The 12,294-nt window shown below is 36.7% G+C and overlaps 2 protein-coding genes across 4 annotated transcripts; both read right to left on the bottom strand.

Moving 5' to 3' along the window:
• Positions 1-964: 964 nt before the first annotated feature.
• Positions 965-2,591, bottom strand: LOC147868050 (uncharacterized). 2 transcript variants are annotated; one of them, XM_087315985.1, is made up of 2 exons: positions 2,338-2,591; positions 965-2,292 (listed from the first exon to the last, which is right to left on the bottom strand). In XM_087315985.1, exons 1-2 carry the CDS (start codon positions 2,545-2,547, stop codon positions 1,180-1,182), a joined length of 1,323 nt encoding a protein of 440 aa, XP_087172111.1. In that variant the 5' UTR covers positions 2,548-2,591; the 3' UTR covers positions 965-1,179. The 2 variants fall into 2 exon arrangements, with proteins under 2 accessions (XP_087172111.1, XP_087172110.1); XM_087315984.1 differs by having other exon boundaries at positions 965-2,590.
• A 4,169-nt stretch (positions 2,592-6,760) lies between these two features.
• LOC147868049 (S-type anion channel SLAH2-like) lies at positions 6,761-9,663 on the bottom strand. 2 transcript variants are annotated; one of them, XM_087315982.1, is made up of 4 exons: positions 9,060-9,663; positions 7,524-8,297; positions 7,391-7,422; positions 6,761-7,250 (listed from the first exon to the last, which is right to left on the bottom strand). In XM_087315982.1, exons 1-4 carry the CDS (start codon positions 9,630-9,632, stop codon positions 6,953-6,955), a joined length of 1,677 nt encoding a protein of 558 aa, XP_087172108.1. In that variant the 5' UTR covers positions 9,633-9,663; the 3' UTR covers positions 6,761-6,952. The 2 variants fall into 2 exon arrangements, with proteins under 2 accessions (XP_087172108.1, XP_087172109.1); XM_087315983.1 differs by lacking the exon at positions 7,391-7,422 and having other exon boundaries at positions 7,078-7,250.
• Between the last annotated feature and the right edge of the window lie 2,631 nt (positions 9,664-12,294).

Raw genomic sequence — 12,294 nt, 5'->3', positions numbered from 1 at the left:
ACTCAATCCCCAAAATCTTAAAAAGAGAAAAAAATGATCTCTATCTATGAAGCATGGTCATTATGTGTAAATTAAACAAAATACTCATTGTATTGGTGTCTAGTAACAAGATTACAAAATGCAACATTCATTTGTAAAGTTCTTGAACATTGAGATTCGCTACTCACTTTCACATGTATTACGTGAAATGTAATATTTTTGGTCTCATAGGTTATATTTGACCTCCAAAGACGATAACAGAATCTATCTGTCTATCTATCTATTTATTTCTTGGATGTTAAACCTAATAGGGATATGATATTTAACATCATCGGGCATTAGTCTATTGCCTTAAAGATGTAAAAAGATCAAGATCATCATGTCTTTGTGTACTCCAAGTTACACCCTAGAAGCTAATATTAATGACCATATTTCCAAGATGCTTTTCAACGAAGTTCATTGTTGAGATGCATGCCCAACTTGAAAGATGAAGAAAACCTCACATATCAAGCTTGTTTAGGAATGCACATTTGAAATCAATTTATTGCATACCTATATATGGCTACAATGCCAACAAAAGAGTATCAAAGAGATGTAAAAATTCGTGTCTAAGATAGAAGTAAAAGCAACGATACCTTTTTTCCACGATTTTGAGTGTTGTACAAGGTAAAATCATGAATTATAGATCTTATTCTTAGGAAGGGACAAACAGTACATTTGCGAGTAACATGAAGATATCATGAGATATATTTTGAATGTTCAATGTATACATCACATTAATAATAAGAAAAGTCATTGAAGTTTCAAGGGTTTCCCATTTTGGGTGTCTAATGTAGTTGTCTGGTTACTAGATTTATGTCCATCCAAAACTAGGACCTGAATTTGTCTTAAGAGGAAATGTTAGTCCATTGGGAAAGTTGGATTCCAATAGCTAGGAGAAGCACTTTTGATTGGGCATTGAATCAAACCATAAATGATATTAATTATGTAAATGTGTACTAAGTTTATGTGAATTGATGAAATGTATATTGGATAATGGGACTTATATTCCCTCGTTCATAGTTTACAAAATTTATTCATTTCAAAGGGAATTCCAATTGTAGTTGTGTATTGGAGCTACCCCTAGGTACTACCTTAACTTTCATGGCCATAATACAACTTCCGAAAGCTTGTTTGATATGACTGTGGGCTTTCCAAATCTCAAACATCAAATGAGTCGACTTGGGGACTAAAGAGTTGAACATTCTCCGATCTACACACAAAATAGAGTATAGTCCCCATGACGACATCGAGAAGCAACAAAAATGAGTACATGAACATGAGCAATGGCCCTTCCCACATTCTTGAACCTGTGGTTATAGCATAGTTACTTGGTGGGATACCAATTACTCTATATTCATATAGGCTTTCTACCATACTTGTGGTAATTGTTGAAACAAAAAACAATGACAACGCAACGTGAATTTTCCCTTTAATCATGTGGAAAGACTCCACAAGCGCGATGAAACTTGATCGTTCGTCTAGGATCGAGATGGTGCTCGCAAGATTTCCAACTACCACGATGTGCACAAATATGACCGAGTAAAATAATCCCAAGGCGAGCTTCGTAAGGAGTATAAGGTCACTGGAGAATCTCAACTCATGTAGAAGGCTGATTATGGACGAGAAAATGATTGAGGCGATAGAACCACATCCGAAAAGAAGTAAGGAACTCCATAAGCATGTCGAAAAGGCACGTTTCCATGCCCGAGCACCGGTCGTGATGGCAATGACAAGTGAATGGGGCTTTTCCGAATATGTGTAAGCAATGGAATAGGCTATACTTGCTTTTGCCAATAACATGATGGTGAAGAGAATAGGGGCGGCCAATGCATAGTAAACAATGGGATGGGAAAGCGACTCATATAAAGATCCCATGGGGGAGCCATAGAGAAAGCTAGCCCAACCCATGGCTCGAGAAATGGGTGACAACAAATGGCTAGACATTACCATTAAGTGTAGCGATGCACGAGAGAGGAGAAAAATGGAGGAAGGGAAGATCAAGATGGCCATGATGGACATGTGGATGGTCGAATCTGCACGGATTAAGGTCACCGATTCACGCATGATGTCTAAGGCGGACATTGTGTCGAAGCGGTCAGAATGTTTAAGAAGCACTTTGCCATGAGGGCCGAGAGACCGGCATATTGACGCCGAAAAATTATCACGGGGACTCATTGATAGTGATAATGGTGTGGCTTTTGATACCGATGATATGTGACGGTGTGTAGGGTTAGGGCTAGGGACAGGATTAAGATTAAGATTGTAGTTAGGGTTTGGATCAAGGTTAGTCTTAGGATTAGGATTATAATACTCAAGCTTTGGATTTGGGTGAAGGTTAGGGTCAGTGTTAGGATGAGGATCGTACATAGGGTTTGTGAGGGTATGGTTATAATTAGGGTTTGGGAGGTGGTGTTGTATACTAGGGCTATTTTTCGTATTAGGGTTAGGGTTTGTATCTATAATAGGTTGCAACATAAGGCCATGTTTTGTAAGCCCTGCAGGAGGGTTTGTGTCCACCATATGCATGCTTCAGAAGCGATGCTGAAAAACAGAGATGGATATGGCATATACTTGGTCAGGGCGAAGGAATCCAAAAAGCTGAATAATTAAGCGCATTTCATTCCAAATTCAACCAAAGATAGAAGAAAAGACCGAAGGAGGAGGGCCTAGTCTCACTATACATACACACATACATACTATGGTGTATCAGTATGTATGTAGAGTCCCAAGTCTTTGCACTTCTTCTTTATGTACCAAGACTAGTTCAACACCCTCCTCTCCTCCTCCTTTTCCACGGAACATGTTCCATCCATCCTTCCAAGTGTCGAGACTTCCTTCATACCACACTCATTCCATGCGCCAATCGAACAAGCTTTGATACTTACCGCACTCATTAATCAATCAATTCCTAGTCTCACACTTGAACCACTATTATTTGGATGATTGATCATGTTTGATCGGTCAAAGGTTCGATCATTCTTGATCGTGTCAAACACTTGACCTCACTCTGAATCTACACCATGCTCAAATTTTGACACCATGTTGGATTGATTGTTCCCAAAGAAACAGAGCATGATTGTTTGGGAAAAAGTCTAGTTTAAAATATTATCTATTTTTTGCACTCGATGTTTCGGAGATCACTTTGAATCTTGGCCTCGAGAAAGATAGAAAACCCAACAACTCTTCACGAATTTTATTAGAGAAACGTTTGAGATTCCATAAATTTCATTCGTGATTAGATCAATGTCCAAAACGCACAAATTTTGAGTTTGGTGTAATTTTTTGATCTTGGAAATTTGGAAATCACTCGCATTGAGTCATATGTAGGGAGGCATTTTAGAATGGACCAAGTTCGTTAGTTGTAGGCCTCATCCCCACATAAAAAAGCACAAATCCATGCATTAAGATAGGGATGTCCACTTTGCCTTGTTAGGAGCTCCATCTGAACAAGACTTCAAATATGTAATCCTCTAATAATGAGCAGCCTTGTTTATCTTTATAATCCAAAGTAAAAGTGTGGCGGTACTGGTCAAATATAAGATATTTGTAGTTGGTCAAACTGTTGGAATCAATTGAAGCCATGATAATCAACACATGGTCTTTCTAGAAGGGAGGGAAAAGTGTGTTAGGGTTCACCTGGGAATTGACCAGGTTTGAAATCAACTAAATTGGCAAAAAGTGACTAGATTGATGTTACAGACAAGCATGTAAAATTGGAGAACAAATTGAATCTATTTTGAGAGAAGGGAAAATGCCAAATTTGTGAAATTGGAGAGCAAATTGAATCTATTTTGGGAGAAGGGAAAATGCCTACCTTAGTTATATTAAAAGATTAGGATCAAATTTGTGTCTTTTGGAGAAGAGAGAACCTAAATGTTATGAAAGGAAGGTGTACAGGCCAGGCCCCCTTGTTAAATATGGAATCTTAGCTCACTTAAATTTAGAATCTTTTGGGGGTACTACTTTGTAGTAAAAACTCTCTATGTGAAAAAAATGCGGTCTTTGTGCATGAACTCTTAGCTTTTTCCTAAGAATAGATTATGCAATACAACCATGTGTTCTACACGCTCTCATAACCTCATTATTTTTTCTGTAGCCATATTAAGATGTACCACGGACTTGGCCAATTTGATATTCAAATCTTAAATTTTGTTTTCCATCTTTGTTAATGTTTACATAAAGCATTGAGCAATGGATGCCACATTTTGTTTGAGATGAGAGTAATATATGCATGTGATTATGTTAAGTTTTATGGGTGCTTGCCCTAGTAACATAGGTTCGGAGATTCGTCGTCTGATCATAAATTATAATGTTAAAGCTTGAGTGGGGTAAAACCCTATAGTTTGTCTGGCATGCAAAAGAGGGTGTCAATGTCACTCGAGTGTATCAGTGGGGTGAATATGCAATCACTCTCACTCCTCAAATAGTTAATTAAAGTTTTTTAATTGAAAGATTATACCTACATTCTCAAAACTAATTAACTACTTAGTTCATCAATAAAAACATAAGAAATGCATATTCATTACTAATCTAAGCCAACCACTTTGAATAGAAAGCGCTGCCGAGTTTAAATGCCAAAGCTGTGTGAGAGAGAGTTCAAAATCTTCAATAGCTCTCTTGAATGACCTTACCATAGGAACAATGATGACTACAAAACATCTGAATCATAGGTTGCATGTCATTAATATGGTAAACATTTGATTGAGACTTAGACCATTTCATTATTACACAGCCAATCAACAATCAATTGTCCTTCCTTGAAAAATAAACATATTTAACACATCATGAAAAGCTGCAATACATCCAAGATACCAAATTTGTATATTTCAACTGATCAATGGGCATAAAACCTAACCAACCCACGAGGTAGTATAGCTCATGTTTACAACATCAAGATCTATGGAATACTAGATGGAGATGCATATGTTGATAGCAATGAATATAACACGTAATGCCATTGATTAGACCAAGGATCACAAGTAAACCAAAAAATTAATAATCTAGCTTGTAACACTCCTTGGTGGTCTTCACATTACGTTGTAATAACCACACATGCCCTCCCACACGTGTTCATTTCGTGAGAGTTGCAACGATGACAATCTGCAACCTTCTTGGGTATGGCTTGAGACTTATGGAAATGGAGGGAAAGTTGAGCTTAAATTTCTTGGATTTGAAGTATGGGATTGTCAACAATAGGAATTTTCAAAGTTTCTGCGAAACTTTTAATATGAATTATGGTTTATGATTGCCGACAATTTCATTTGGAAAGCCACAATCCCTCAAACATTACACGATCAAGAAGTCAAAGCAAATGGGAAATCATGCCCTCTAGATCTATTGATAGATAACTTATGACTCAAGCATGCTTAAAATACGTGTGATATTCTCATGGTTATTGTAGACAATAATCTAGCGGGAAGAATATTCAAGGAGGTAATGACATTGCTTAAAAGAATCGAGAAACATCCAGAAGTTTTTGGTCATGAATCTCGTAGTTGATTTTTGCAAGTCCAAATAATAGCAAATGAGAAGCAACTCAGAAATGCAATGCGTTGCGCAGGATGGTTAGGGGCACACTTCCACAAGTGTCTTTTTCATATACTATATATGCCCAAATTGGCCTTCACAATGAGTTGTACATGAATTTCCATACCAAATTTAGGCTAGACCTATAATCATGTAGGATGTGTGTCATCCTCACATGGTGGTAGTTGAAAATTTGATGAAGTAAAACAATCAGCCCATTCATGTTATGCTTGGATACGAAACACATTCTAATGACCCAAAGCTAGCCGATTCTTGTAAAAAATCCCATTTCTAGCAATGCTTTATATTACAATGTGAGGTGAAAACCCACAAAAAATCAGGATGTACAAAGCTATTCTCAAAAGCACAGGATTTGTTTTTGCTTTTTTAAAAAAAATTGTGGACAGAAATATCATGCAACCAGAGACATTCATACAGTGATTGCCTCAGAAGTGTGCTCGAAGAAACGGAATTCTTGAGAAATAGGTTATTTGATAGAACCCAATTCAGAAATTGGATGGCAGCTCTAGAAATGAGACCCAAAATCCAGAAATGCTTATGAAAAAAGAGTATCGGGAAACAATGAGATTGAGGGAGTTTCAAAAAATTTATCTGAAAGTCTGGAATGTAATTGTGATGGTGTGACAACCAATCTCAGAAAGTCATGAAGCCGGAAAGTTTTGATAGCATGATGGAGAGCTACAGGAGGGATACAAATCTTTCAAAATCGCCTATAATTGTCCAGGTAATCTATAAGGAATATGAGGAGCTTATGTTTCTCAAATTGATCTTCATGGCCATCCTTTGGTCTACATTAGATAGACCCTTTCCTTAGGGCTAGACCTCCACTAAGTTACCCTTGAGGGACTTTCTAGACCACTTCTTTCGTCGAATGTTTGTAAGGCTGATTTGAATACATATTGAATGCTGATTTGAATACATATTGAATGCGAAAGTTTATGTTTGTGTATGGTTCATGCCCAATCGTCTGCTTTATCTTTCATCTTTATCTGGCATTCATGTGCAGTTTGCCCTCTCTTTCATTCATGAGACCAGCTCGGTCTCTCACCCTTTGCATCCATCTTCACACACGACTACTTGTAATGAGTATAATATACATGTACCACTCGATTAGAGCATGGTACCAGTTCAAAGTTTGAGGAAATCATAGGCTCACAATGCATTGGAGATAAACAAACATGACATGCATTAATAGCATATATAAAGATATTCTAGACGATAAATAAATAGATTGCCCATATTACCATGTCTCTCAAGTGTTTCACTAGCATGTCAACTACTCCATTGATTTACATTTTAAATTGTTAGTAGAAGGTTACAGCATCTTTAAATTTGTTAATAAATGCTGGGACTGTGTTGATCTTGGTGCTTTTGTAATTTGGGCTCAAGCCTCTTCAAGAGATACTGATGTGGTATTTAATTCTGGATCAAACTCTGACCACTTCTTTTGTCGGCGCTCATTAGTGATTGCAATGGCTACATCATTAGGAAACATATCACGCCAGTAAAAGATGTGGAGAATGGTTAGAATGCAAATCAAGAGCACTGTAAGGGATGATATGCAAGCGAGCACTAAAGCCATGAATTGTGTGAAATGATGTTTAACTTTGAGGGAGTATTGGATTGTGGCTATTGCAGCTGAAGTCATTGGACTAGTATATGCCCACCACGTGATAGAGAACCTGGAGAAAAACCATTTCATTTTGGTGTATAAGAAACAAATAATCAGAGGTCCAACTCAACTAATCTCCCTCACATGCTTGTCTTAAATAAGTAAGAGTATACTATATGTATGTAGCTTTAACCAAGCTTTGAGATCTACCTGAAGCCTCGAAAGAAGTTGATTCGGACGACCTACAAATAGAACAAAACTTGTTTTGGTTTTGGATATAATGAAATAACTAGACAAATCCACATACATGCATACATATCTATATGTAACAAAGAGATTTTACCAGAGATAAGTAAAGGAACAAGCCAATGAAGTAGGTAATTCTTGACACTAAGTCAAAATCTCCAACGATTTTCGCCCACGCGACACTTGCTGAGCTCGGGGCAGCAACAAATAAGAAGAAAACTGGGTGAAGATCCTTAGGAATCACAGCGGCAGTCGGTAGCCTTTGGTATAGAGTAACGAACAAGACCACATAATGTGCTAGGCCAACAGCCCAGAAGAATGTGGCTACCTCTATCCAATCCACACTAGCAGCCAGGAGAGCACCCACAAAATTTGCCAAGAGCGATAATTGTGACGAGGGGTTCACAACCTCGGAGAGACGGCCCTCACCGCCCGAGAGCCATTGTCCATACATCTTGAGCTCCAGTACGAAGACGGGTGTGATGACTGTAATCCACAAGTAGCTATGTATGGTTGTAGCCATGGCATGAGGAGGAGCCCCCAATGCCAGAAACATGCATGCTATCCATGGCGCGAAGAAGAAATTCGTTCGCACCGGATGATAGAACTCGCGCCGCACAGCTTCGAAGTAGAAGAGACATTTGAGTGCGTATGTCGAGAATACTGATATGAATGTGAGGAGTGCTAAGCACCATAGAGTCAGATGGATGAAGCTCGGGATGTGCATGAAGAGCATTGTCGACGTGGTCGAAAGAGATTTCCACAAGATGGACTGGCTAGCGAGGCCGAGGCAGATACCGAAGCATCCGATCGGGAAGCGCAATAAGAATGGCCATGTCTGCTCAACCGAGAGCAATGTATCCTCCGATTCCTAACATCATGTTTGTAGATCACCAGAAAGAAGCATGAGCTTTGTATGTCTACGTTTATAATAATATCTCAATCTAGCCATGCCATGCCATGCCTACTAGTCATGTCTATAACGATTCTAATCTGAATCTCTACATAAGGACAATGTTGACCTCCATCCATCTTGGAGCTCTTCTGACCATTCGGAATATTTTCAAGTGATTTTCTCTCGACTAATAGAAAAGATGTGTACAATCCCCAAAACTTTCGAAGTTGTTTTTTCGATAAAAGATTTGTAACTTTAAAATTAACAACTCCAAATTAGTGAGGGCCAGATCCTCAATTGTTCTACAATAGCCTCACTAAGATACTTCTAGTAAATAAGGTATACAACAAGGTTTGGTAACATCTACTTGAACCTAAATTAGCCATCCCCCAATGCATAAGTATATGAATGCAATTATGCATGACACTTCTTACAAGGACTTTCGTTGAATCTACATGCTTCCTACTTAGAGCAATCTAATATATCTCAAATTGTGATAACACTATGTTTTTTCCAAGATGATATCACATGTGTCTTGCAAGGTGTGTGGTTGTCTAAACAAATATTTCAATGCTTAATGAAGACTTCTTTCCCCGCATAGTTTGGAATTGAAACTTGTACATGTACTCGATACTAGGATTTGTGCTTTATGTTGTCAGTAAGGTGTACAAACATCCTAGGTATGATTAGTCCCATTTTGAAAAAACATGAGGGATTACATGAAAGGATGGATATTACCTTCAATACATCTAGTTCTGGTCCTTGAAGTGCACTAAAGTACCTCTCCGCATTGGGTTCAAATGGGCATGAGGATGAAGCACGAATGCCATCAGCTTCCACACGACGACCACGACGATTTGAATTAAGGCGAGAAAAGCGACGCTCTAGCAATGGTGCTTTTGTCCTAAAGATAGCATATCCCTCATTATCACCACTATTAAGATCATAATTGCTTGGCTTAGAGCCTATATTTGGCAAAGGGCCGGAATGTGTACTATATAATTTATCATCATGTGCATGATAAGGATTAGGTTGTGAATATGACTTTTGTTTCTTCACATAGTTGCCCTTCTTTTGCTTGATTGAGTTGAATTTATATGATTTCTTGGTTACATCAACTATATTTAGAGGGATATTGTTGATATTTGATGATCCAACTACAATGTCACAATTTTCAACATCCACGACACAATTAGGGGGAATCTTGTCTTGAGAGCTTAAAGAGGAAAGGTTGGCTTCGAAGGATAACTCTCTATATACATCTTCTAAGCTCCCATGTTCTATGTTAATATTAATGCTTCCTTCCTCCATGTATCTTAGTGTATGTACTTGAGGATGGGCTTTGTTCTAGATTTCCACATTGTACATTGGACAACAACTTAATTATATAGAGAAGGTTTGGGTCATGATAAACGACGCAAATATATTATTCTCACAAGGAGTTCTTGTCTCACCGCAAATTACTGAATGAATTTATGCTAAGGTGCACAATGTTCAGATTACGACGTGCACCTCACATGGACTAGCCTTTGAATATCTACATCCAATTAGAGGTAGGAGGAATGTATTGTAGAAAATAACATGGATATTCAATATCAATTTAAGCATTCTAGGGGTTTGACTTTGTGTATTATCATATAGTTTTGAAGCTTAAGGAATGAGTACATAATTTTGAGAGCGTCCTTGAGAGGAATTTCTATACTATAAATGGTGCTTTTATGAATTTGTCACTGTGTAATTACAAACTAGCTCATGGTTACTATCCATCCTAGATATTCAAGCAAGCTTGCACTATATTATTTATGATATCTAGTAAGTTTTGTCAATTAGTTGAGTTTGTGAGTTTATTATGACTTCTCTATTCAGGTGGCGCCTAAGATATATCTCATAGAATCTTATAAAATACAATCTTTATGTGATTGAATGTATTTTATCCACTCTTATTATATGCCATTGTTGTGATATGAAATTGCATATGTATGATTTTAGAATATTTGAACCATGTAACCTATATAGTCTCTTTAAGAGATTCTTAAAAGTGAAATAATGGGGCCAATATCATATGATTTGAGGATAAAAAAGATGGCAAGGTTTTCAGCATATTTCCATGTGCTCATTGCTTACTATGTTCATTCACGATCTAACTATTCTAGCATAGGTCAGCTTACATTCTATAAAACCAACAATCAATTAACATATATATATATTATTATCATACACCATTAACATTAATTAAGTTCACTCCCTCCATGAGATAAACGATTACGTTAGGTTGACTTATCGTGACATCGTATTGCTTATTTGATATTTCACGAAAATTTGATATCATGAAATTTCCGGAAACATATATCCCAAAGCTACCTATCTTTCAACTTGTGGATATGTCTCTATGCTCAAAACCAAGCGTGAAAGACAAATTCTAGAAATAATCCCATCTTCCACATCTAAATTTTCCACTAGACTAGACATTGTTCAAATCCATCACTACCTTCGACTCCAACAATGAACTTAGGTAACTACTATTTTCTAGTCAAATACTTTAGGGTTGTATTAAATTTGGAAAGCTATCTTTGTTAGAAGCTATAGGTTTACATACCAAATTGGTAACATTTAGTCTAAAAGGAAAAGTTGTGAAATTTCAAGATTGCTTCAAAACAAAAGGTTTCAAAGTCCTTGTACAAATGCACAGACATGTAAAAAGCACGTGAAGAAACTCTATATTTTAAACGTTATGAACATGATTGGTAAACTTATAAATCAAGGCAAAACATGACTAATTTCAAAACAACATAGAGGTCTTTTGGAGTTAAAATCACCTAGTACTCTTGAAAACTGGTTTCTAACCATTGAATTCATTTATTTACTCATAGTCAAGAAACATCGTGGCTCATTTTCGTTAGTTGATTGTAAAATTATGTAATTGGTCCACATAACTATACATACTCTATATCTCTTCATCGTTAACTTTGTTTCCCCATTATTATACCCTTGGTCTCTTGATTTTAAGTGTAGAGTTTACAAACATCATATTTGGATGAAAAAACAACACTATTCAACATGCCACATATAATAATGTTTTTATCTCCAAGTTGCCCGTTTTTATATTTTTGTATAGTAAGATTTACATTGTTTTGTAATGAGACCGTAATGAAAATTCCATGTGCAACATCTGATTTTGGTTATGAAGGTCTTGAATTTTAATGGTGTACTCAAAAACAAAATTTCAATCTGCTAAATGTACGTATGTGTGTGTACATGTATTGGACACAATTCTAATGTGGACATAATTCTATGTGTCCCAATCTATTAAAGTGCATGAATGGAAACACAATTGATATAATTCTAGGTAACCTGATTGGTTAAATAAGCTCTAGGTCTTATGGTGGAGATCATGAATGAATTAAGGGTTATTTACAATGCAATTATGTCAAGTTGATTCATAATCAATAGAAAGTAAGTTTCCTAGTTGTGTGTTTCCTTGAAAAGTTCTCTTAGAACTAAAATGTTAGGCTTAGACAATGAAATTTGTTAACGTCCTCTTCAAATGCCCATGTACAACATATCACACGTTATTATAAGGAAGTGGCCTATGACGGTGTCACATGTGTCCTTATTACTTGTGGCATATATAAGCCTTCAATATAGTAAACTAAACACTTTTCTACAATGGGTGGTTTGTGGAGAAACAAGTAGGCATGGTGATGCTAATGTATTTTTATGTGGCTATGAAAGATACCAAATTAGGATATAATTGATGTGCCCTTAATCACAAGATGATTCCTCACTCTTATTCTAAGTTAATTATTATTGCACTATACATGATGGCCACAAAGAAAAGAAATATTTCCAAGAGTTAATTATTCTTGCATTATGTGTGATGTATTTCAAAGGGTCTATTGTCATTCCATTGTCGTCATTGATGTACCTAAGATAATGTTATCTAAATAGTAAAGGGCAGATTTTGGAGGTCTTC

Source organism: Azolla caroliniana, unplaced genomic scaffold, assembly GCF_043228905.1.
Source record: "Azolla caroliniana isolate FFs.n. ecotype wild unplaced genomic scaffold, voAzoCaro1.0.p SCAF_2, whole genome shotgun sequence".
Classification (NCBI taxonomy): Eukaryota; Viridiplantae; Streptophyta; class Polypodiopsida; order Salviniales; family Salviniaceae; genus Azolla; species Azolla caroliniana.
This window is presented reverse-complemented; position numbering and strand designations above follow the sequence as displayed.

Bases quoted from the DNA above. Each gene is read 5' to 3' on its own strand.
- LOC147868049 (XM_087315982.1), bottom strand. From the start codon at position 9,632: ATGGAGGAAGGAAGCATTAATATTAACATAGAACATGGGAGCTTAGAA. The intron at 7,423-7,523 runs GTAAAATCTCTT...TTCTATTTGTAG, and splicing joins TGTTCCTTTACTTATCTCTG to GTCGTCCGAATCAACTTCTT. The intron at 7,251-7,390 runs GTAGATCTCAAA...GTTTTTCTCCAG, and splicing joins AACTTCTTTCGAGGCTTCAG to GTTCTCTATCACGTGGTGGG.
- LOC147868050 (XM_087315984.1), bottom strand. From the start codon at position 2,547: ATGCATATGGTGGACACAAACCCTCCTGCAGGGCTTACAAAACATGGC.